This window comes from Phocoena sinus, chromosome X, assembly GCF_008692025.1.
Source record: "Phocoena sinus isolate mPhoSin1 chromosome X, mPhoSin1.pri, whole genome shotgun sequence".
NCBI classification, from domain to species: Eukaryota; Metazoa; Chordata; class Mammalia; order Artiodactyla; family Phocoenidae; genus Phocoena; species Phocoena sinus.
Genome location: NC_045784.1, coordinates 92,165,811 through 92,192,249, shown reverse-complemented (window position 1 = coordinate 92,192,249; position 26,439 = coordinate 92,165,811). Strand labels below are relative to the sequence as shown.

The following is a 26,439-nucleotide window of genomic DNA, read 5'->3' as shown; positions in this document are numbered from 1 at the left end:
GTGGAGTGGTAACAAGAGGCTTTCTTTGTTAAGTCAGAGCCCTCGGGGAGAAAAAGAGAGCGAGCAAGTGCCCTCTCTTTAAACGTGGTAGGCCCGTGTGTTCGGCGTGCACCCGCACTAGCCAGGAGGTGAGGCTTGGCAGGAGGTGTCCTGGGGCAGAGCTCTTTATGGGGTGGGGGGGGAGGCAAGCGGAGATGAGGAGACCGAGGGTGAGGGGAGGGGACAACTGGCTGATTCATCCCCGCAGGGCCAGCCAAGCCCCAAAGGCCCTCAGCTATCATGGCCTTGAAACTCGAGGACCCTGGTAATGGGTTCCGGCATGGCAAGGTGGTGGCCTTCATCAACGAGAGCATGGCCAGGCACGAAAAAGGCTCTGCGTTCTATCTCGAGAATATATCCTTGTCCTGGGCGGCGGTGGAGGACAAGCTCCGGGCCATACTGGAAGATCATCAGGTGTCCAGCGAGGCCAAAGAGGCCTGTGTCTGGGGCAGCCTGGCCCTGGGCGTGCGCTTCGCCCACAGGCAGAGCCACTTACACAGGTACAGGGTGGAGTGGCTGTACTACTTTGCCAAACTGCACAAGTCGGTGGCGCGGGCCTTGGTCTCAGACATGAAGTTGCTCAAGGCACAGCAGGACGTGGAGCGCAAGGAGGCGGCCTCCCTGCTGCAGCTAGCCCATGCCAGGCTGGCGGAGGTGCAGAAAGAGCGGGACCTCCTGAGGTGGAGGCTGTTGCAGGCAGTAAGATTACTCTGACTTGGTCCCTAGCCCGTCCCGGGACCCGCCCCCAGTCCCGTTTGCCGCTCCCACGCGCCCCCCCTCCGCCCCCAGTCCCGTTCGCCGCTCCGCCACCCCAGAACAGGTCTCAGATCTGCTCACTTCTCTCCAGGAGTCGGCTGCAAAGGTACCAGGCCTGGCCACTGACAGTGGGACCGGGACAGAAGGAGCAGGTGAGGAGGAAGAAGAGGCAGGGGCCACTGCTCCTACTGCAGCTGCTTCTGGAGCCACAGGAGGAGGAGGAAGACAGAAGGACGTGGAAGGGTCAGAAGCTGCCGAGGGAGCAGAGGAGCTATGTGGAGACCTTATGCAGCTTCTCAGAGTTGAGAACCAGAAAATTTACACCTCTGGTGGGCAGAGGGAGGGAGATCTCAGGTCCATGGACACAGCCATGCTTTATTTACCTGGGATAGCAAAGTCCAGGCGCACAGTCTCACAGGACTGTCTCACAGGACAGTCTCCTGTCCAGCTCCCTGCCTCATTCCCATCCTCACACTCATGCCCCTCATTCCCCTTCCCAGACGCACCCACGTCCTCCCCACCAGCAGCGCCGTTCACAGCAGGAGCTCCATCTCAGACGTCTCCCTGCTGGGGGCCCTCTGATTCTAGCTTGTGGTCTGATGTGGGGGGCCAGGGAATGGGCCCTCAAGAACCACAAAGAGACGGGAGGGGCTCTGATCACCACCAGCAGGGGAGACCTCCAGTACTTCAAAGGCCAGGGGAGAAAACTTGCTTCCACTGTGGGAGGGGAATCTGGCTATAAAACCCTTGAATTCAGAAATGTGAAACAGAATATAAATGTACCCTGATGGGAAATCAATTTTCAGAGGGAGGGGGAGGGGTGGGGGAGGGCTTGGGAAGAGTGGAAGGAAAGGGTGGGTGGGTGGGTGAATGGGGCAAGGGAGCTGTGAGAGAGGAGGGGAAATGGGGTGGAAAGTAGGGTATGGGGTGGTGGCTGGGGAAGTTGTAGATTGGGGGCTTACGGAGAGAGAGACCTAGAGAGACAGACGTGTTCTGATGACCGTCTTTGTGTTCCAGAGCGCTAGTACTCTACACCCCAGAACTACTGCCGCTTCTGTGTGTGCCTCTCCCCAACTCTAGCATCTGGTGGACCTGGGCAGACAGTATATAACACCCTTGTCTCTGCTTCCCCCACCCCCGAAACTAGACTGTAGATGACTGGAGCACGAGTGGACATTTGACCCATCCTGAGTCAAACAGATCCTCACACTAGAGAATCTGAACAGAGAGGCAGATTTCATAGCCAGGATGGTGTCGGGCAATGAAGCAGTGGGGCAGATTTCATAGCCAGGGTGGTGTCGGGCAATGAAGCAGTGGGGCACTGGGAGTCGGGGGCAAGGTCGGGGTCATGGACACCGAGGCCACAGCTGAGGCCTGGCCTTGGCTGTGGGGGAACAGAACCGTGTGCTCTACAAAGGCCCAGTGCCCTTTAGAGAATCACAGTCTGAGGCCCCAGGGAGCAGAGAGGCAGAGAAGCAGAGAGGAGTTGATCCCGTGACCCCAGACATGCAGAGTGGCATCCTGACCACTTTTCACTTCCTGCAGTTGTGCTGAGTGAAAATCCACTTTACACAGATCCTTTTTTCTTTAAGCTAACTTCACAGGGTTCTTGGTCTGGGCAACCAGATTATTGCCAAGCCAGAAATTTACACCAGAAGAGCAGTTGCAAACCACAAACCGTCAAAGAAAATGTTGGAACTGGCAGGGGAGGTGCATCAGGGAGTGATGAGTAGTGGGGATTCCTGCATCCCAAGTCTCCAGCAATGAACTGGACAGGAAGCTCATTCATATTCTGAGTGAGTTATATCATGACAAACAGGCCTGGGGTTAACCCCTGGCTTACAACAGGGCCACCTCTAAAGGAATCCTTCAGGGCTGCACACAGAGGACGCCAGCACCAGCTGCAGACGAAGACTACTATCATTCAGCCCCATGACAGGAGAAGCCTCCCCAGTCCCCAGTGGGGAAGCAGGAGTGGTGGGGGTACGGGGTGGGGAGGGGTACGAGGCAGTGGGGTGGAGGGCTTTTATGTCTTTATATACTTTGGTGTTGTGTAAAGTAAAATAAATGCTCACAAAAATACAAAAAATAAAAGTAAGTGAATTTATAGGCTCGGGTGAGTTTGGAAAGGCTACCTCTTCCTCTGGGGCAGAAGGGAAGGAAAGCAGACACCGATGTGTGTGGTGAGGAGGTGGGAGGGAAACCAAGCAGGCTCCTGTCTGTGTGTGTATGATGTGGACAGACAAGCAGACAAGTCACCTGAGAGTGAGCGAGGATGTAAGGTCCCGGTGGGGGGTGGGGGCTTCAGAGCATTGGCGCTTGGGGGAATAATTGCAGAGGAGGATAGGGGTGGGGAATGGAGGGAGAGAAAAGGAAACCAAGGGGAAAGACAATGGGAGTCTGGAAGGAAAAGGCAGGGGAGTGGGGTAGGGCCAGGACGGGCATCAGACACAAACTCTTGGATTTTACAGTCTGACACCCACTTGCTACAGCAAAAACAGCACATACAAAAGGAGAAGAAGCAGGAGGGGTTGGCAGGGATCGCTGCCTGACTCCCTACCCCTTCTAGGCTTGTAGCGTATCTTTTCATCAGCTGGGAGTGTAATTTCTAGCAACCCAGTCTTTACCTGCAAATACCTAAGAGTTTAAAGCAAAGTTCAACTTACTTCAGGTCTTTGACTTTACAGTATGGGTTACGCAGTGCTTGGCAGAGCAAGTGTAGTGGAGAGACTGGCAAATTACGCAGCTGGAAGGGACTAAAAGAGATGAGAAAGCAAAAATAAAATGATTAACAAAATTTTAAGTAAAAGGCTTATTTTGGCTTCTGTTGCCATCTTAGTGCTAATTTACAAAAACCTTAGGAGGTATTACCCCATTTTTCAGATAAGGAAATTAAGGCACAAAAAGGTAATTTGCCCAAGGTCACAGAGGAACAGAGAATGAAGGTCAGTACTCAGGTCTGTCTGACTCCAAAGCCAAAGCCATGGTACTGTATGCCAGGCACCGAGGTAAACACTCTACACACAGAATTTATCTTATCTGGTGCTTAATCCAATGACAGGTATTATAATCACCATTTTGCAGATGCTTAGAGAGGTCAAGTGACTTGCCCAAGCTATCTGTACACTGTAACTGATTCTTGGTTGTCAGTACTAATAGAAGAATTAACGACAATAATTGAGAACTAGGAAAGTTCAATACGGTTGACCTTTGAACAATATGGGGGTTAGGGGTACCAACACCCCCACAGCTGAAAATCCACGTAAAACTTCACAGTGAGCCCTCCCTATCCCTCCATATCGGAGGTTCTACATCTGAGGATTCAACCAACCTCAATCCTATAGTACTGGAGTACACATTTATTGAAAAAAATCATGTAAGTGGACCTGTGCAGTTCAAATCTTTGTTGTTCAAGGATCAACTGCAGTAAACTCTCACTTAGTCAACACACTTGGGAAAAGTGGGTGTTTCTGTGGGGGTTAAACTTTGAAAAGAATTTAAGCCTTCTGATGAAAGCAATGGGGTTGAAGGATGGGAACTCCATCTAAGGCTGATTTTCTGGAAACCCAAAATGAGCTAGAAGCCCCTTTGTGTTTCCATCAGTGCTTAAAATCTCTCAAATGTATATTGTCCATTGTTTTACTTTATAATATACAGTTGGATTGAAGCTGTCATGAATTCATGAAGACACTGTAGCCCAAGTGCTTCGTAATTCCAAGTCCATGTAACTTCTCATACCCCTTCCCCTCTGGTCCCAAAGTCTTGCTGCACCTCCCTTCCCCTCCTCACTTTCCACAAACATACCTATGCCATGTTCAATTCCACCTCTATGCTACTGCCCACTGAGGAACTAATAATTACCAGAGAAAAGACTTGGGTTAACTCACTTCCCAAGTTGAGCCTTCTGCCCACTCCTGTCTCCTTCTCAAGGTCCCCTACCCCTCACCTGGCCCCACAACTAATGAGAGGCACTGTCCATATTAACCTGAGTACTGAGAACAGACTTATGACCAGTGGCATTTTCCAGACAATGCAGGTATAAGTCTCCTTGGCTGCTTTAGTAAGCCAGTAGAGCTGTATTTTGTAGTATACAGAGTACATACTGTGTAAGTGGTTTACCTAAGCCTCTTTGAACTCCAGCTCTCAACTCTCCATGTAGGTGTGAGTCTAGAAGAAAGAACCCAGGCTTTATAGCAATATACACAGGAGTGCAGCTACGTCCCTTACCAACCTGGAGCTCTTTGAGGCCTCAGTGATGAAGTATATGTAGAGAAGAGTGAGGAAAAATTGAACATTAAATTTACAACTTTTTCCAGAACAGTCATCAGCACCAAAATAGCAGAGTCTTCAATGATAATCTTAATGATTTATATGCTCATAACTTTTTATAATTATAAAGCACCTTCACAGAGAGACAGTGAAGACTAATGGACACATACACTCACATACACACACTTACAGTGGCTAACACAGTGCCTAGCACATAGTTAAGTTCTCACAAACGTTAGCTTTCCCTCAGTGTCTACCTTGGCCAGTGCTCAATATGTGATAGATACTCAATAAATCCTCATTGTGTTGATTGACATACAATATGGAAAGCAGAGATAATTCAATTTATTTATTGAAAGTGCTAGAAATGATTATATGCCTGAATACTTGAAATAAACAAGAAGGCCTATCATTTCTGTAGGCCAAACCACTGGTGAAAAGACATTAGTATACTCACTGATTAAGTGTCAAGGTGGGTGGCATGAATGCTGAAGCTTGATCTTCCTCCTCAAATCCAAGTAGATGCTGACACTTCAGAGACACTGACAGGTGACTATGACTGCTTTTTACACAGAATGACATAGCCAGAATGTCCATTTTTGTATAGGTAGGTTGAAGCAGTATAATTGACCCTAAATCATCAATTATCCTTTTTGCATATTCTTCTTCCTGAATCTCATACAAACAGTGAAACAAGTCCATTGGCTCAATCTGTAACCTAGAAGATTTATCCTTTAGTTCTTTCTCAGTCCACTTCAATAACTCCTCTCGAAGTCCTGGAGAGACTTTTCTCCCAAAAGTAGTTTCCACAGACTTTCCCTTTCCTTTGTGTAAGAGGCCAAATAAGAACTGTATTGTTAATGATGAAAATCCTTTCCCATATTGCTGGAAGATTTCTTGCCACGTTTTCCCCACTTGATCAAAAAACATCCAGCTGCTGTCATTCTTCAGGGCATAGAACACAGCAGTCAGGAACTCTTGGAAACTGAAGTGAAGGAAAGTATAGACACTGACACCTCCTTCAACTTTTTTCAAAAAGTGATTGAGAAAAGTGCAGTTGGTATCATACACTCCTATCCCATGTCTTCTGAGGTCACTGATTTCAAACAGGACCTGCTGGTTCTGCAGTCCCTCTGCAGCCAAAGAGCAAAGGCCCCACAGGCAACTCTGTCCCTTCCACACCGAGATGCCTGTAAGGGTTCTGAGGCACTTGGAAAAGTAGAACAGATACACATCAGTCATGGTTTGAAGTGATCTCATAAGAGTCCTGTCACCATCTCCCTGTGACTGCAGGACACTGCAGATCATCCAGGAGATGATGGGAAGAGAAGACATAATGTCAAGGCCTTCATTTTCTCGCAGACCATAAAAAACTCTCATTGCAGCATTAGCACCTGAAAACTGACTCAAGAAATATGCTCTCTTTTCAGCATCTGTGAACCACAGGATCTCTGCCTGGGTAGCTTGTTTTAACAGAGAGTGAAGCTTCTTCATGGTTGTAGGCCGGGCAGTTATCAGGAGGGAGGATTCAGGAAACAGTTTTTTCCTCACAAAACTACATAAGAGGGTCTCTACTGGCTTCCTCTCCAGGGGATTGGCACTAAGATCCTCTTCCTGGTCACCTACAGGGTACTGAAGCTCAGGAAATCCATCAAGAATGAACAGAAGCTTCTCTGGAGATACAAGAATAACATCCAGGATTGGTCCGTCAATATCTTGAAAAGCGTTAGTGATCAGGTCAGCAGCGCTAAGGTTAGCAAAACGGCTTATTTCTCTGCAGTTTACATAGATGAGATAGTCAAATCTGCCTGGAGTAACCATTCCTGCTGCCCAGTCAAACATGAACTTATGCACCACAGCTGTTTTCCCAATCCCAGCACATCCCTGAAGCACCACAGTTTGGGATAAGCTGGAGCCCTCTTCATCAGGATCAAATATATGTTCCATCTCAATAAAATTATTTTGTTGAGGAATTCCGCATGGTGGCTTTTCTGATATACAGTGTTCTTTTACAACAAGCAGTCGTGACTCTATATGCTTGCCATGGTGATAACATTTGTCAACTCCTTTTTTTAGGTATTTTTCTTTTAGATGTTTTCTAAATACTTTCCTGTAATCTAATGGGGTGACACCAAGAGTCAGTAATCACAGAATACTAGACAACAATACAAACAACAACTATAACTAATACTACCATCACCACCATCTCTACTCAGATGTTTCAAAGCCTCCTCAAACTTCATGCATCTGAGCTCTTGATTTCTATTCCACTGCCCACCCCACCCCCAAAAAAAACCCTCCTCAGGGCTCAGAAAAATGTTAGGATTCATTATTTCTTTTTTTTCCCTTGAATCCTCCACATCCATTTAGCAAGGCCTATCATTTATATCTCCAAAATAAGCCTCTAATCCATTTGTTTGCCACTACAACCTCAAATACCACCCAAGTACAAGGCACTATCAACTCTTTCCTGGACTGCTGAAACAGCCTCCTACTCATTTATACTCTTGCCATCTATGGCTCCTCTCCACACAGGCAGCCAACGTGATCTTCTAAAAATATCAATTACATCACATCACTGCCATGGCCCAAAACTTTTCAAGAGCTTTTCATTGCACTTGATATCAAATCCAAAATCCTTACCTCATCCTACAAGGTCTGCTACGATCTGGGCCCTATCTACCTTCACTCCCCAGCCTTTTATATCACTCTCCTTCTCAGTCCCTATACTAAAGCCACACTGGCTTACTTTTAGCTCCTCACAAATGCCATGTTCTTTCCCACTTCCAGGCCTTTCCGCCAGCTATTATCTCTGCCTGGAACACACTTCTTCATGCTCTTCCCATGGAGATCCCCTTCTCATCCTTCAGACCTTAAACATTACTACCTAGAAGAAGACTTCCCTGACCATCCAGTTTAAAGCAGATCCTCTCTACTATACCCTCTCCCAGGACCCTGTTTTCCCTTTATAGCACTTAGCACAATTTACAATTGTCTTGTTTATTTTTTTCATTATCTGTCTTTCCCACTAATCTACATGAAAACAGGGACCTTGTCTGTCTTTTTCATCATAGTACTCTAAGTACCTAGCTGGTGCCTGGAACATGGTAGACACTCAATATTTATTGAAAATGGCTATAAATGCTTGCTTTTGAATTAAAAAAAGCCATTTATTATGCCTATTCTGTGTCAGATACTGTACTAGGCCCTTTACATACATTTTAAAAAATTTAATCATCATAATAATCCCAGGAAGTAGGTATTATCCAGATTTTATAGTTGAGGAAACTGAAAACTTATAACCAGGGTTATACGTTCACGGGTGTGCAATCTGTGCTTAGGCCTCGTGCTCAGAGCATCCATACTTGGTGTAACGCTCTGCTGTTCCTATCTTGAAATTCTTAATAATTTTTGAACAAGGAATCCTGTCTTTTCATTTTGCACCATACCCCATAAATATGTAGCCAGTCCTGCTTATAGCATTGGGTAACTTGTCCAAGGTTCAACAGCTAGTAAACGGCAGAGACTTCAATTAAGACTCAGGTTTGTCTGAAGCCGTGGCCTATATGCTTAAATACTATATTACATAGTTTTTCACTTTCTGCAACTAGAAAAAATAATCCAAGGAGTCAGTTATCAAATTCAAACTTCTGTTAAGTGAATATCTAAGCTAGTATTTTCCAAATAAGTTTTTTGTGTAACATTTTTGCAAGATATTAATAGGAGAGCTGTGAAAAAGGTGTCCAGTGGTCAAATAAGGTACGGGGAATGCACCTTCTATCCCATTTTAGAGTTTCTCAATACATATTAGCATATGAAAGGCTCTGAGCGAATCAACAGTTAAAAAAAAACAGGCTGTTTAACTTTGTTTAATCCAGTATTTTCTGGACTTAAATGACTACAGAACCCTTTATTAAAAGCAAAATTATTAATTCCTGGAGAATAGTATTCTGTAGAATTCAGGTTGGGGAATGCTGATCTAGATAAGTGTTTGCAAACTTTTTCTGTAAGGTTCCATAAATAGATTAGGCTTTTAGGTCTCTGCTGCGATTACAGGCATGCCTTGGAGATATTGTGGGTTTAGTTCCAGACCACTGCAATAAAGCGAATATTGCAATAAAGCAAGTCACACAAACTTTTTGGTTTCCTAGTGCATATAAAAGTTACACTTACACTAACTGTACTGTAGTCTATTAGGTGTGCAATAGCATTTTATCTAAAAAACAATGTACACACCTTAATTAAAAAGTTCTTTATTGCAAAAAAATGCTAATCATCATCTGGCAACACAGGGTTGCCACAAATCTTCAATTTGTAAAGAACCATAATATCTGTGAAGTACAATAAAATGAAGCGCAATAAAACAAGGCATACCTTTACTCAACTCTGCCATATTAGCGTGAAAGCAGCCCTAGACAATATGTAAGTGAATGGGCATGGGTGGTTCCAGTAAACGTTTATTTACAAAAACAGGCAGCTGGCTGGATTTGGCTCACTAGCTGTAATTTGTTGACCTCAACCTAGATCATTCCAGAAGCAGACTGGTCTGTTGTCTTCATAAAGTCCTGTATATCTGGTGCTTGACTACCATCATCAGAGGTCCTCCTAGTATTTGAATATCTATTCTAAATGATATAAAAGTCCTATTTGTTATGACAGTTTGGGACTTCATGAATATTACCCAAAAAACCATTGATTGTTGCTCAGTGAATATGGGGGAAAAATGGGAGAGGAGTGGGGATGAGTGGGGTTCATGGGAGACACTATTCCCAAAACAGAAAAAGAGTAAATCAGAAAAGACATCTACCTGTAAGCTCCTTCCATGAAAATGAAGCCAGAGAACTTGAAGCAGCTGTGGGAGGAAGAGCTAGGGTTAATAAGAGTATCGCAAATACACCTTTGTACCAAAACATGAAATACACAGAAATTTAGTCACACTATTACAGCCATTCAGGCTGTTCCCCAAACAGAAATAAAACAAAGAAAGCAAGCCACCTCACATCTATTCTAACTTACCAAAAAGGTATTTCATAGCTAATGTCCAACATAAAGTAAACCTAAGAAATTCCCGCACAAATATATTTAGGGTGTAAACATTTATATTTATATGAAAAATAAGGAAAATTTTAGGCATGAATTTAAAGGGGCATTCATTATTTTAAGTGACTGTTTCTGGTATTTTTTTTTCCTTTGAACGTTAGCTTATTGCTTTTGTTGGAGCTTCTGTTGAGCCTAATTTGTTAATGAGAAAGAATAAGACATTGCTGATGTTAGTTCGACAGAAATATACAATGACCTACATTCAAATGCACACACACACACACACACACACATCCCTTCACATTCCTATAGGTTTTTAGTACTTGCACACCTTTATAGGCAAGAGTGAGACATAGTTGGGAGCTGTGACTAGGTGGATGGGAGGAAGCAGAGTATGGAGAGACAGATATTAGAATGCCACAGAAATGGGCAGCAAGTGAGTGGTCTGTTGAAGATAACCAGTTTCTATTCCCCATAACTAAACATTCCTTGGAGTTCAGGAATCAGCCACATGGGGAAGGACTCCAGAAATCTTCACTCTTTACTCTTTTGTGCTGTTTCCTGTGAAAATCTGTGGTTACAGTAAAGGAAGAGACTTAAGAGTCTTTTATGATTATAGATGCTTTGGGGGCTATGGAAAACATTATAAACACCAGATGCCTCTTCACAAAAATTGTGGAGAGATTAACAACGGGTAAATTCTGTATCCATGTAATACCTTAATATACATATACCTATACACATACAACACAATTTTAAAGATTCAGAAAAATCCCACAGTCCATGAGGAGAAGTAGGGGAAAGAGAATGAACAAGATTACACCCTTTTTTTACCTCATTCAGTTACTCACCTTTCTGTTCAGACAATAAGCTCCAGGTGCAAGCAGGTTCCATATCTTTTCGTTTCTTTTGACTGTTCATCCTGGCAAATCAAGAAGACTGTAACCCAAAACAGAAATGATGACTTTAATGCCTGGTGGAAGCCCAGAGTAAAAAAGTAACTCAAGAAAGACTACTCAAAGCATCACAGAGCTGGGGAAGAGAGAAGGCCTAGTAACCAAGTAGAGAGCTAGCGTGGGACTAGGAGATCACAGGAAGATAGACCAAAATCAACAGTCTTCAGCTTGAAGAGAAAAAAAAAAACTAAAGAGTATAGAATGTCCACAGACTTTTGAAGAGTACAAATACGGGAAATGTCAAATTGAGCTCTAAAATGCGTTATTAAGGGAAGGATAGGATTTAGGCAGTATACCTCTAATGTTTGTGGCCAGGATAAGAAAGAATGACTGTGTCCTTCTACAATACAGTCAATTTGGTACCACTGGTAAAGGGAGAATTCTAAGACCACAGATTAGAATACTGTGGTATAAGAGAAACAGTTTAGAGAGTCAGGAGATCCAAGCCCTAGTTCCATTTCTATAACTATCTACCTATGGACCTTGAGTAAGATTCTTCTACTTTCTGAATCTGTTTTATTATTTTCAAAATGGTGGAGAGAATGTTAGCCCAGGTTTCTTTCCAGGTTGAACATTGTAAGATCAGTGGTCCTAAGTCCCAGTTGCACATTAGAATTACCTTCACACCACCTTCCAGAATTTGTTTTCTTTGTTGCAATATTACTTATCAATTTCTAACACACTTGATTATTTTCTTATGAGTTAGGTTTATTATTCACTTTCAGTATTTCCCCTTAAATTGAATTATTGGCCCCAATTCTCAGCCCTTGCCATGAACTTGGCAGGTCCACACCAAAGAAGCGGAACTTATTTTCCCACCTCTTATCTTTTTTTTTTTTCCACCTCTTATCTTTGAGCTCAGCTTTGAAACTTGCTCTGGGTAATGGAGTATACACAGATGTGACTCAGGTAGGGCCCTGATATGTGCTTGCACAGTTGTACATGCTCCCTCTTGTGATTCTGCCACTGGCATGAGATGACCCATGAGAGAAACAAGCCCCAGGTAGTCCACTCATCCAAGGATGAGAAATACATGCAGTAGAGCCACCCCAATTTACTCATAGTCCTGCAGCAAGAAAAAGAGAGTCACCCCAGCCCGAATCAGAGTTGCCCAACAGACCCTGCCTAATCAGCTGAGTCCCAGCTGGCCTCCAGATCGGTGAGAATAAGCGCTGAATAAATTCTTAACTTTTCATGCCACTGAGATTTTGTGCTTGTTGTTATGTATTGTTGTGGCAATAGCTAACTAATACATCTTGCTAGAGAGTAAATGCCTAGAAAGTGTTTGACATAGAGAAGACATTCATTAAATGTTCATTGAATAAACTGAATAAATGAATAAAATCTTAAAAATAATACAGTGCCTAGTCTGCATTCCTGATTAATTAAATCAGAATCTTTGATGATGAGGTTTGGCATCGACTTTTTCTTAAGTTCCCAAGGTGATTCAAATACACAGCCAGGGAAAAGAGCCACTGTTCTAAGAATTAGTTATTTTTGATAGAGTGTATTGGTGAAACACACAGGCTTTGGAATCAAACAGATGTGTTCAGGCCCTGACTCTACCACTTACTAACTATGTGACAACCACGGAATTAACATCTCTAAGCCTCAGATTCCTCAACTATTAAATAGGGATAACAACAGTTTATAACAACAGTTGATCACAACCTTTCTTAAAAGGTTATTATGAGGATTAAATGAAGTATGCATATGAAGTATTCAGTACACTACATGGTACATAGTAAGGGCTCAATAATCCTAAACTATAGCTAATGTTGGCATTGCTGTATCATTTGATAGAGAGTAAAAATGTCTGAACTCAGATAGACCTTACTTAAATTCCATTTCCACTGCTTTCTAGCAAGATGACTTCGAGTAAAGTTACTTAAACTCCTGAGACTACAGTAACCCATCTGTAAAATATGGTGATAATAATAACTACTTCATTATTTTGTTGTGAGGGTTAAATAAGATGACACACATAAAACTCTTAGCAGAGGACCAAGGGCAACATAAATAATGTTAGAGAAAAATAAGTTGGCATTTACTATAACTGACAGAAAGAAGTTACATTCTATTAAAATCTCCACATAACAACTTCTTATGAGACAGAGTGTTCCCAGCACAGTGTTATATTCCCACATCCTGGGTCCTTTTCCCAGTCACTAGGAATAGCATGTCCTCTAAAAAGTAGAAAAAAAAATTCTCTAGTTACAAATTACTCCGGTAAGCACTCCTGCCCTCAGGTAATGGAGCTGGAGGGGTACATGGTCACTGACTCTCTTCCTAGGCAATCTCTACAATGCCTATGATTTCAGTCATTCCTTACAACTCCTAATTGTTTATCCCAGTCTAGCCCTCTTCTCTCAGATCCAGATTTATTCATCTAAAGGCTTACTCAACATCTCCACTTAGATGCTGACACCTCTCTTTTTCTTACCTCTGTTGGTAACTACTGTTTGGTTTGTCCACCATTCTTTCACTGATCTTGGTTTTGATAAGATATCCCATATCTCTCAATGGAATAATCAGATTCTCTGTGCCTGAATTTTAAAACCTGAGTGGGGACTATAGAGACTGAGGTTCTGATACCCAAATGCCCCAAGCTTCCTTAGTTCCTGACCTCCCTGAAACCTTGTTTTTGAGCACTTCATGTAGTTTCATGTAACTCCAGTATCCTTCCAAAAATCTCTATTTTTGCTCAAGTTAAGTTATTCAGAATCAATTTCTACTGCCTGCAACTAAAGAACTCTGACATAGAAATTATACCAGAAACACTAACAACAAGCTATCAGATGGAGGAGTTAAGAAAACAATCCCATTCACAGTTGCATCAAAAAGAATGAAATACCTGGGAATAAGTCTACCTAAGGAGATAAAAGACGTGTACTCAGAAAATTATAAGACACTGATGAAACTGAAGATGACACAAAGAGATGGAAAGATATACTGCACTCATGGATTGGAAAAATTAATATTGTTAACATGACCATATTACCCAAGGCAATCTACAGATTCACTGCAATCCCTATCAAAATACCAATGGCATTTTTCACAGAACAAATATTCTAAAATTTGTGTGGCAATACAAAAGATCCCAATTAGCTAAAATAATCTTGAGAAAGGAAAACAAAATAAAGTATCATGCTACCTGATCTCAAACTATACTACAAAGCTACAGTAATCAAAACAGTATGGTACTGGCACAAAAACAGACACAGATCAATGGAATACAATAGACAGCCCAGAAATGAACCCACCTTTATATGGGCAATTAATCTACAACAAAGGAGGAAAAAAATAAGCAGTGGGGAAAACATAGCCTCTTCAATAAATGGTGTTGGGAAAACTGGACAACTACATTCAAAAGAATCAAACTGGACTACTTTCTCACACCATATACAAAAATAAACTCAAAATAGATTGAAGACTTAAATGTAAGACCTGAAACCATAAAACTTCTAGAAGAAAACATAGGCAGTACATTCTTTGATATCAGTCTTAGCAATATTTTTTTGGATATGTCTCCTCAGGCAAAAGAAACAAGAGCAAGAATCAAATGGGACTACATCAAACTAAAATGTTTTTACACAGTGAAGGAAACTATCAACAAAATGAAAAGGCCACCTGCTGAATGGGAGACAATATTTGCAAATGATATATCCTATAGGGGGTTAATATCCAAAATATACAAAGAATTCATAAAACTCAACATCAAAAAAACAAACAACCCAATTAAAAAATGGGCAGAGGAACTGAATAGCCCCTTTTTTCCAAAGAAGACATACAGATGGCCAACAAGAATATGAAAAGATGCTCAATATCATTAACCATCAAGAAAATGCAAATGAAAACCACAATGAGATATCACCTCACACCTGTCAGAATGGCTATTATCAAAAAGACAGTAACAAGGGCTTCCCTGGTGGCGCAGTGGTTGAGAGTCCACCTGCCGATGCAGGGGACACAGGTTCATGCCCCGGTCCGGGAAGATCCCACATGCCACGGAGCGGCTGGGCCCATGAGCCATTGTCGCTGAACCTGCGCGTCCGGAGCCTGTGCTCTGCAACCGGAGAGGCCACAGCAGTGGGAGGCCCAAATACCGCAAAAAAAGACAGTAACAAGTGTTGGTAAGGATATGGAGAAAAGGGAACCCTTGTGCACTGTTGATGAGAATGTAAATTGGCGCAGCCACTACGGAAAACAGTATGGAGATCCCTCAAAAAATTAAAAATAGAACTACCATAAAATCCAGCAATTCCACTTATGGGTATTTATCTGAAGAAAATGAAAACATTAATTAGAAAATACATAAACAACCCTATGTTCATCACAGCACTAGTTTTTTTTAATTTTTATTACAGTACAATTGATTAACAATGTTGTGTTAGTTTCAGGTGTACAGCAAAGTGAATCAGTTATACATATACATATATCCACTCTTCTTTTTTTATTTTTTCCAGTTTTTTATTTTTTTAATTTTTTTAACATCTTTACTGGAGTATAATTGCTTTACAATGGTGTGTTAGCTTCTGCTTTATAACTAAGTGAATCAGCTATACATATACATATATCCCCATATCTCCTCCCTCTTACATCTCCCTTCCACCTTCCTTATCCCACTCCTCTAAGTGTCCACTCGTTTTTAGACTCTTTTTCCATATAGGCCATTACAGAGTATTGAGTAGAGTTCCCTGTGCTCTATAGTAGGTCTGTATTAGTTATCTATTTTATATATAGTAGTGTGTATATGTCAATCCCAATCTTCCAATTTATCCCTCCCCCACACCTTACCCCCTGGTAATCATAAGTTTGTTTTCTACATCTGTAACTCTATTTCTGTTTTGTAGATAAGTTCATTTGTACCCTTTTTTAGATTCCACATGTAAGTGATATCATATGATATGTGTCTTTCTCTGACTTACTTCATTCATTATGACAATCCCTAGGTCCATCCATGTTGCTGCAAATGGCATTATTTTGTTCTTTTTTATGTCTGAGTAATATTCCATTGCATATATGCACCACATCTTCTTTATCCACTCCTCTGTTGATGGACATTTAGGTTGCTTACATGTCCTGGCTATTGTAAACAGTGCTGTAATGAACACTGGGGTGCATGTATCTTTTCAATTCATGGTTTTCTCCAGATATATGCCCAGGAGTGGGATTGCTGGATCATATGGTAGCTCTGTTTTTAGTTTTTTAAGGAACCTCCATACTGTTCTCCATAGTGGCTGTACCAGTTTACATTCCCACCAACAGTGTAGGATGGTTCCCTTTTCTCCACACCCTCTCCAGCATTTACTGTTTGTAGATTTTTTGATGATGGCCATTCTGACCAGTGTGAGGTGATATCTCATTGTAGTTTTGATTTGCATTTCTCTAATAATTAGTGATGTTGAGTATCTTTCCATGTGCTTTTTAGCCATCTGTATATCTTCTTTGGAGAAATGTCTATGTAGATCGTCCACCCGTTTTTTGATTGGGTTGTTTTTTTGATATTGCATTGCAGCATTATTTCTAATAGCCAAGATATGGAAGGAACCTAAGTTTCTATTGATAGATAAATATATATATATATATATATATATATATATATATATAAAATGGAACATTACTCAGCCATGAAATCTTGCCATTTGCAACAACATGTATGGACCTAGAGTGTATTATACTAAGCAAAATAAGTCAGACAGATAAAGACAAATACCACATAATCTCACTTATATGTGTAATCTAAAAAACAAAATGAATTAACAAGCATAATTAAACAGAAAAAGAGTCATAGATATAGAGAACAAACAGGTGGTAGCAAGATTGGAGGAGACTGGGGGAGGAGAGAAATAAGTGAGGGAGATCAAGAGGTACAAACTTTCAGTTACAAAGTAAATGAGTCACAGTGTGGGGAATATACTCAATAATTATGTAATATCTTTGTATGGTAACAGATGACAACTAGACTTACGATGACATTTTGAAATGTATAGAAATTTGAATCACTATGCTGTGTACCAGAAACTAACATAGTGTTGTAGGTTAATTATACTTCCAAAACAAACAAACAAACAAACTCCTAGAAAAAGAAATCAGATTTGTGACCACCAGAGGTGGGGAGGGGGGAATTAGGTGAAGGTAGTCAAAAGGTACAAACTTCCAGTTATAAGATAAATTAAGTACTATGGATTTAATATACAGCATGATGAAGATAATTAACACTGCTGTATAAAAGCTGTTAAGAGAGTAAATCCTAAGAGTTCTCATCACCAGGAAAAAATATTTTTTCTGTTTCTTTAATGTTGTACCTATATGAGACGACATAATGATTTCATGATGTATGTAAGTCATATCACTATGCTGTACATCTTAAAACTTACACAGTGCTGTATGTCAATTATATCTCAAAAAAACTATAAAAAAAAAGAAATTGAAAAGAAAAAGAAATTATACCAGAGAGTTAGTTACAGTCAACAGACCTTTAGGGAACTATGGGGGTATTTTATAACTGGTTATTAGACCCAGTTAGAGTAAAAGGCTGTGAGATGGCTCAAATTCCACGATGGGAAAGTAGTATCCATTGTACTAGGAGTTCCACTAGAATATATGGAATCATTAAGCAAAGTACCAAAAGGTGCCCTCTTCAAGAAGAGAAATCAAAGTAAGTAACTGAGTCTCCTCCAAGCAGCTGAATTACAAAATGGTAAAATGGTGCTTCTTCCTCTGGGCTAGGGGAGCACCAAGCTAGCGAACACAGGTTAGAGAGCAGGGTATGGGCTAATTTCACTCCCCCTTCACACCCTTAGCTGTGTGCCTTTTCAGTCAACAAACTGTACTTTTCATGGTGGCTCGACATGGTACGCATGCTGCCAAAAACAGGAGAAAGAAACGCTACAAATCTCACCTCCAGGCCTAAAATGAGACTCTGGATTTTTTTTATTGAGATATGATTCATATATCATAAAATTCACCCTTTTAAAGTGTACAACTCATTGCTTTGTAGTATATTCACAAAGTTTTGCAACCATCACCACTATCCAATTCCAGAACATTTTCATCACCCCAAAACAAAATGCTGTACTCATTAAGCAGACACTCCACATTCTCCCCCCACCCCAGCCCCTGGCAACCACAATTCTACTTTACGTCTCTAAGGATTTGCCTATTCTGGACATTTCATATAAATGGAATCATACAATACGTGTCCTTTAGTGTCTGGCTTCTTTTCTTACCATAATGTTTTCAAGATTCATCCATGTTGTAGCATGTATCAGTTCTTCATTCCCTTTTACAACTGAATAAGAATCGATTTCACATCCACTGGAATGGCTGTAATTTAAAATATGAAAAATGGCAAGAATGTGGAAAAATTAGAACACTCATACATTGCCAGTGGGAATATAAAATGGTGCAGTCGCTATGGAAAAGTTCAGCAGCTCCTCAATAAGTTAAACACAGGATTACCATGTGACCCAGCAATTTTACTCCTAGGTATATACCCAAAACAATTGAAAACAGGTATTTAAACAAAAATTTGTACAAAAATAGTCACAGCATCACTATACTAAATAGCAAAAAAGGTGGGAACAACCCCAATGTCCACCAACTGATGAACTGAATAAACAAAATGTGGTATACTTACAGTGGAGTACTATCCAGCCATAAAAAGGAACAAGGTACTGAAGCGTGCTATAACATGGATGAGCCTTGAAAACATTACACTACATGAAGGAAGCCAGACACGAAATTCCATTTATATGAAATGTACATAATAGACAAATCCAGAGAGAAAGAAAGTAGATTAGTGGTTGCCAGGGGTTCGGGGAAAAGGGGAAGTGGTAGTGACTGCTAATGGTTATGGGATTCTGTTTGAGGTGTTAGAAACATTCTGGAATTAAATAGTGGTGATGGTTACACAGCATTGTGAATATACTGAAAATAACTAAATTGTATACTTTAAAAGGATGGGTATTATGGTATGTGAATAAAATCAATCAGATCAATTTAATAAAAGCTATAAACTAAACTTGTGGTAATCATTTTGCAATATATACATGTATCAAGTCATTATGTTGTACACCTAAAACCAAAACAGTGTTATATGTTAATTATAACTCAATTAAAAAATAGAAAAAATCAACTGTAAAAGTAGGAAAAAATCAATGAAAAATGCAATTATAGAAGAAAATGAGAAAGTGGAAACAACCCAAATGTCCATCAGCGGATGAATGGATAAACAAAATGTGGTCTAGACATACAACACATTATTCAGCCTTTAAAGGGAAGAAAATTCTGAAACATGCTACATGGATTAAATTTGAAAACATTACGCAAAGTGAAATAAGCCAGGCACAAAATAAAAAATATTATATGATTCTAATTATATGAAGTACATAGAATAGCCAAATTCATCATAGAGTCAGAAACTATAACAGTGGTTACCAGGGTCTGGGGGCAGAGGGTAATGGGGAGTTATTGTTTAATGGGTACAGAGTTTCACTTTGGGAAGATGAAAAAATGTTGGAGGTGGCTAGTGGTGATGCTTGGATAACAATGTAAAGTACTTAATGCCACTGAATTGTACACATAAAAGTGACTAAAGTGAGCTCTACCCACAGCCTGTCCCTCCCATCAGGAAACTTGCACAAGCCTCTTAAATAGCCACATCCACCAGAGGGCAGACAGCAGAAGCAAGAAGAACTACAATCCTGCAGCCTGTGGAACAGAAACCACATTCACAGAAAGACAGGCAAGATGAAAAGGCAGAGGGCTATATACTGGATGAAGGAACAAGATAAAACCCCAGAAAAACAACTAAATGAAGTGGAGATAGGCAACCTCCAGAAAAAGAATTCAGAATAACGATAGTGAAGATGATCCAGGACCTTGGAAAAAGAATGGAGGCAAAGATCGAGAAAATGCAAGAAATGTTTAACAAAGACTTAGAAGAATTAAAGAACAAACAGACAGATGAACAATACAATAACTGAAATGAAAACTACACTAGAAGGAAACAATAGCAGAATAACTGAGGCAGAAGAATGGATAAGTAACCTGGAACACAGAATGGTGGAATTCACTGCTGCAGAACAGAATAAAGAAAAAACAATAAAAAGAAATGAAGACAGCATAAGAGACCTCTGGGACAACATTAAACGCAACAACATTCGCATTATAGAGGTCCCAGAAGGAGAAGAGAGAGAGAAAGAAGCCGAGAAAATATTTGAAGAGGTTAGAGTAGAAAACTTCCCTAACATGGGAAAGGAAATAGCAACCTAAGTCCAAGAAGCCCAGCGAGTCCCATACAGGATAAACCCAAGGAGAAACATGCCGAGACACAAAGTAATCAAATTGGCAAAAATTAAAGACAAAGAAAAATTATTGGAAGCAGCAAGGGAAAAATGACAAATAACATACAAGGGAACTCCCATAAGGTTAATAGCTGATTTCTCAGCAGAAACTCTACAAGCCAGAAGGGAGTGGCATGATATACCTAAAATGCTGAAAGGGAAGAACCCACAACCAAGATTACTCTATCCAGCAAGGATCTCATTCAGATTCGATGGAGAAATCAAAAGCTTTACAGACGAGCAAAAGCTCATAGAATTCAGCACCACCAAACCAGCTCTACAACAAATGCTAAAGGAACATCTCTAAGTAAGACACACAAGAGAAGAAAAGGATCTACAAAAACAAACCCAAAACAATTAAGAAAATGTGAATGGATTATTTATTTTTTTAACATCTTATTGCTTTACAATGGTGTGTTAGTTTCTGCTTTATAACAAAGTGAATCAGTTATACACATACATATGTCCCCATATCTCTTGCGTCTCCCTCCCTCCCACCCTCCCTATCCCACCCCGCTGGGTGGTCACAAAGCACTGAGCTGATCTCGCTGTGCTATGCGGCTGCTTCCCACTAGCTACCTGTTTTACGTTTGGTAGTGTATATATGCCCATATGTCCATGCCTCTCTCTCGCTTTGTCACAACTCACCCTTCCCCCCCCCATATCCTCAAGTCCATTCTCTAGTATCTCTGTGTCTTTATTCCCATCTTGCCCTTAGAGAGACAAGATCCAGCCTCATCCAACACAACACAGCCACTAGTCCCCTCCACCAGGAAGCCTACAAAACCCACTGAATCAACCTTAGCCACCGGGGACAGACATCAAAAACAACGGGAACTACGGAGCTGCAGCCTGCAAAAAGGAGACCCCAAACACAGTAAGATAAGCAAAATAAGAAGACAAAAGAAACCCCACAGCAGATGAAGGAGCAAGACAAAAACGCACCAGACCTAACAAATGAAGAGGAAATAGGCAGTCTACCTGAAAAAGAATTCAGAATAATGATAGTAAAGATGATCCAAAATCTTGGAAATAGAATAGACAAAATGCAAGAAACGTTTAACAAGGACCTAGAAGAACTAAAGATGAAACAAACAACGATGAACAACACAATAAATGAAATTAAAAATACCCTGGATGGAATCAATAGCAAAATAACTGAGGCAGAAGAACGGATAAGTGACCTGGAAGATAAAATAGTGGAAATAACTACTGCAGAGCAGAATAAAGAAAAAAGAATGAAAAGAACTGAGGACAGTCTCAGAGACCTCTGGGATGACATTAAACGCACCAACATTCAAATTATAGGGGTTCCAGAAGAAGAAGAGAAAAAGAAAGGGACTGAGAAAATATTTGAAGAGACTATAGTTGAAAACTTCCCTAATATGGGAAAGGAAATAGTTAATCAAGTCCAGGAAGCACAGAGAGTCCCATACAGGATAAATCCAAGGAGAAATATGCCAAGACACATATTAATCAAACTGTCAAAAATTAAATACAAAGAAAACATACTAAAAGCAGCAAGGGAAAAACAACAAATAACACACAAGGGAATCCCCATACGGTTAAGTGCTGATCTTTCAGCAGAAACTCTGCAAGCCAGAAGGGACTGGCAGGACATATTTAAAGTGATGAAGGAGAAGAACCTGCAACCAAGATTACTCTACCCAGCAAGGATCTCATTCAGGTTTGATGGCGAAATTAAAACCTTTACAGACAAGCAAAAGCTGAGAGAGTTCAGCACCACCAAACCAGCTTTACAGCAACTGCTAAAGGAACTTCTCTAGGAAAGAAACACAAGAGAAGGAAAAGACCTACAATAACGAACCCAAAACAATTAAGAAAATGGGAATAGGAACATACATATCGATAATTACCTTAAATGTAAATAGACTAAATGCTCCCACCAAAAGACACAGACTGGCTGAATGGATACAAAAACAAGACCCATATATTTGCTGTCTACAAGAGACCCACTTCAGACCTAGAGACACATACAGACTAAAAGTAAGGGGATGGAAAAAGATATTTCATGCAAATGGAAACCAAAAGAAAGCTGGAGTAGCAATTCTCATATCAGACAAAACAGACTTTAAAATAAAGACTATTAGAAGAGACAAAGAAGGACACTACATAATGATCAAGAGATCAATCCAAGAAGATATAACAATTGTAAATATTTATGCACCCAACATAGGAGCACCTCAATACATAAGGCAAATACTAACAGCCATAAAAGGGGAGATCGACAGTAACACATTCATAGTAGGGGACTTTAACACCCCACTTTCACCAATGGACAGATCATCCAAAATGTAAATAAATAAGGAAACACAAGCTTTAAATGATACATTAAATAAGATGGACTTAATCCATCTTATCCATCCAAAAACAACAGAATACACATTTTTCTCAAGTGCTCATGGAACATTCTCCAGGATAGATCATATCTTGGGTCACAAATCAAGCCTTGGTAAATTTAAGAAAATTGAAATTGTATCAAATATCTTTTCCGACCACAACGCTATGAGACTAGATATCAATTACAGGAAAAGATCTGTAAAAACTACAAACACATGGAGGCTAAACAATACACTACTTAATAACAAAGTGATCACTGAAGAAATCAAATAGGAAATCAAAAAACACCTAGAAACAAATGACAATGGAGACACGATGACCCAAAATCTATGGGATGCAGCAAAAGCAGTTCTAAGAGGGAAGTTTATAGCGATACAATCCTAACTTAAGAAACAGGAAACATCTCGAATAAACAACCTAACCTTGCACCTAAAGCAATTAGAGAAAGAAGAACAAAAAAACCCCGAAGTTAGCAGAAGGAAAGAAATCATAAAGATCAGATCAGAAATAAATGAAAAATAAATGAAGGAAACTATAGCAAAGATCAATAAAACTAAAAGCTGGTTCTTTGAGAAAATAAAATAGATAAACCATTAGCCAGACTCATCAAGAAAAGAAGGGAGAAGACTCAAATCAATAGAATTAGAAATGAAAAAGGAAAAGTAACAACTGACACTGCAGAAATACAAAAGATCATGAGAGATTACTACAAGCAACTCTATGCCAATAAAATGGACAATCTGGAAGAAATGGACAAATTCTTAGAAATGATCAACCTGCCAAGACTGAATCAGGAAGAAATAGAAAATATGAACAGACCAATCACAAGCACTGAAATTGAAACTGTGATTAAAAATCTTCCAACAAACAAGGGCCCAGGACCAGATGGCTTCACAGGTGAATTCTATCAAACATTTAGAGAAGAGCTAACACCCATCCTTCTCAAACTCTTCCAAAATATAGCAGAGGGAGGAACACTCCCAAACTCATTCTATGAGGCCACCATCACCCTGATACCAAAACCAGACAAGGATGTCACAAAGAAAGAAAACTACAGGTCAATATCACTGATGAACATAGATGCAAAAGTTCTCAACAAAATACTAGCAAACAGAATCCAACAGCACATTAAACGGATCATACACCATGATCAAGTGGGGTTTATTCCAGGAATGCAAGGATTCTTCAATATACGCAAATCAATCAACATGATACACCATATTAACAAATTGAAGGAGAAGTACCATATGGTCATCTCAATAGATGCAGAGAAAGCTTTCGACAAAATTCAACACCCATTTATGATTAAAAACCTGCAGAAAGTAGGCATAGAGGGAACTTTCCTCAACATAATAAAGGCCATATATGACAAACCCACAGCCAACATCGTCCTCAATGGTGAAAAACTGAAAGCATTTCCACTAAGATCAGGATCAAGACAAGGTTACCCACTCTCACCACTCTTATTCAACATAGTTTTAGAAGTTTTAGCCACAGCAATCAGAGAAGAAAAGGAAATAAAAAGAATCCAGATTGGAAAAGAAGAAGTAAAGCTGTCACTGTTTGCAGATGACATGATACTATACATAGAGAATCCTAAAGATGCTACCAGAAAAATACTAGAGCTAATCAATGAATTTGGTAAAGTAGCAGGATACAAAATTAACGCACAGGGCTTCCCTGGTGGCGCAGTGGTTGAGAGTCTGCCTGCCGATGCAAGGGACACGGGTTCACGCCCTGGTCCGGGAAGATCCCACATGCCGTGGAGTGGCTAGGCCCGTGAGCCATGGCCACTGGGCCCGCACCTCTGGAGCCTGTGCTCCGCCACAGGAGAGGCCACAGCAGTGAGAGGCCCGCGTACCACAAAAAAAAAAAAAAATAAGTGTCGTGTACCAAAATGTTCATTGCAGCTCTATTTACAATAGCCCGGAGATGGAAACAACCTAAGTGTCCATCATCGGATGAATGGATAAAGAAGATGTGGCACATATATACAATGGAATATTACTCAGCCATAAAAAGAAACGAAATTGAGCTATTTGTAATGAGGTGGATAGACCTAGAGTCTGTCATACAGAGTGAAGTAAGTCAGAAAGAGAAAGACAAATACCGTATGCTAACACATATATATGGAACTTAAGAAAAAAATGTCATGAAGAACCTAGTGCTAAGACAGGAATAAAGACACAGACCTACAAGAGAATGGACTTGAGGATATGGGGAGAGGGAAGGGCAAGCTGTGACAAAGCAAGAAAGAGGCATGGACATATATACACTACCAAACGTAAGGTAGGTAGCTAGTGGGAAGCAGCCGCATAGCACAGGGAGATCAGCTGGATGCTCTGTGACCACTTGGAGGGGTGGGATAGGGAGGGTAGGAGGGAGGGAGATGCAAGAGGGAAGAGATATGGGAACATATATGTATGTATAACTGATTCACTTTGTTATAAAGCAGAAACTAACACACCATTGTAAAGCAATTATACTCCAATAAAGATGTAAAATAAATAAATAAATAATATATATAAAGAGCTCATGCAGCTCAATATTAAAGAAACAAACAACCCAATCCAAAAATGGGCAGAAGACCTAAACAGACATTTCTCCAAAGAAGATGTACAGATGGCCAAGAAGCACATGAAAAGCTGCTCAACATCACTAATTATTAGAGAAATGCAACTCAAAACTACAATGAGGTACCACCTCACACCAGTTAGAATGGGCATCATCAGACAATCTAAAAACAATAAATGCTGGAGAGGGTGTGGAGAAAAGGGAACCCTCTCGCACTGTTGGTGGGAATGTAAAGTGATACAGCCACTACGGAGAACAGTATGGAGGTTCCTTAAAAAACTAAAAATAGAATTACCATATGACCCAGCAGTCTCACTACTGGGCATATACCCAGAGAAAACCATAATTCAAAAAGACACATGCACCCCAATGTTCATTGCAGCACTATTTACAATAGCCATGTCATGGAAGCAACCTAAATGCGCATTGACAGACAAATGGATAAAGAAGATGTGGTACATATATACAATGGAATATTACTCAGCCATAAAAAGGAATGAAATTGAGTCATTTGTTGACACGTGGATGGATCTAGAGACTGTCATACAGAGTGAAGTAAGTCAGGAAGAGAAAAACAAATATCATATATTAACACATATATGTGGAACCTAGAAAAATGGTACAGATGAACCGGTTTGCAGGGCAGAAATTGTGGCACAGATGTGGAGAACAAACGTATGGACACCAAGGTGGGAAAGTGGCGGGGTGGTGGTGGTGATGGTGTGATGAATTGGGTGATTGGGATTGACATGTATACACCGATGTGTATACAATTGATGACTAATAAGAACCTGTTGTATAAAAATATAAATAAAATAAAATTTAAAAATTAAAAAAGTGATAAATTTTATGTTATATATATTTTACTACAATAAAAAAAGAAAATGGGCAAAATATTTGAACAGACCTTTCACAAAGGAAAATATACAAATGGCCAATAGCACATGAAAATATGGCTCAACATCATTAGTCACTAGGGAAATGTAAATAAAAACTGCAATGAGGTATCAGTTCACACTCACCAGAATGGTTAATATTAAAAAAACTGACACTACCAAATGCTGCTAAGGATGTTGGTAGGAGAGTAAAATGGT

The 26,439-nt window shown here is 40.4% G+C and overlaps 2 protein-coding genes across 13 annotated transcripts in view; one reads left to right on the top strand and one right to left on the bottom strand.

Moving 5' to 3' along the window:
* LOC116747827 (NACHT, LRR and PYD domains-containing protein 12) overlaps nucleotides 1–26,439 on the bottom strand; it is a 51,433-nt gene that overhangs the window by 12,947 nt on the left and 12,047 nt on the right. For 5 of the 12 annotated variants that reach the window (XM_032620360.1, XM_032620366.1, XM_032620361.1 and 2 more), the window contains 5 exons: nucleotides 10,956–11,043; nucleotides 9,872–9,916; nucleotides 5,522–7,181; nucleotides 4,915–4,962; nucleotides 3,462–3,551 (listed from right to left, as the gene is read on the bottom strand). In XM_032620360.1, the coding sequence (XP_032476251.1) occupies nucleotides 3,462–3,551; nucleotides 4,915–4,962; nucleotides 5,522–7,181; nucleotides 9,872–9,916; nucleotides 10,956–11,025 (1,913 nt within the window). In that variant the 5' untranslated portion in view covers nucleotides 11,026–11,043. Of the gene's footprint in view, nucleotides 1–3,461; nucleotides 3,552–4,914; nucleotides 4,963–5,521; nucleotides 7,182–9,871; nucleotides 9,917–10,955; nucleotides 11,044–18,292; nucleotides 18,390–26,439 lie in introns of all 12 variants that reach the window. The other 7 variants (XM_032620368.1, XM_032620370.1, XM_032620367.1 and 4 more) reach the window with 5 other exon arrangements.
* TEX13B (testis expressed 13B) lies at nucleotides 280–1,537 on the top strand. Its single transcript, XM_032620257.1, has 2 exons — nucleotides 280–738; nucleotides 887–1,537. Exons 1-2 carry the CDS (start codon nucleotides 280–282, stop codon nucleotides 1,535–1,537), a joined length of 1,110 nt encoding a protein of 369 aa, XP_032476148.1.

Bases quoted from the DNA above. Each gene is read 5' to 3' on its own strand.
- TEX13B (XM_032620257.1), top strand. From the start codon at position 280: ATGGCCTTGAAACTCGAGGACCCTGGTAATGGGTTCCGGCATGGCAAG. The intron at 739-886 runs GTAAGATTACTC...ACTTCTCTCCAG, and splicing joins GGTGGAGGCTGTTGCAGGCA to GAGTCGGCTGCAAAGGTACC.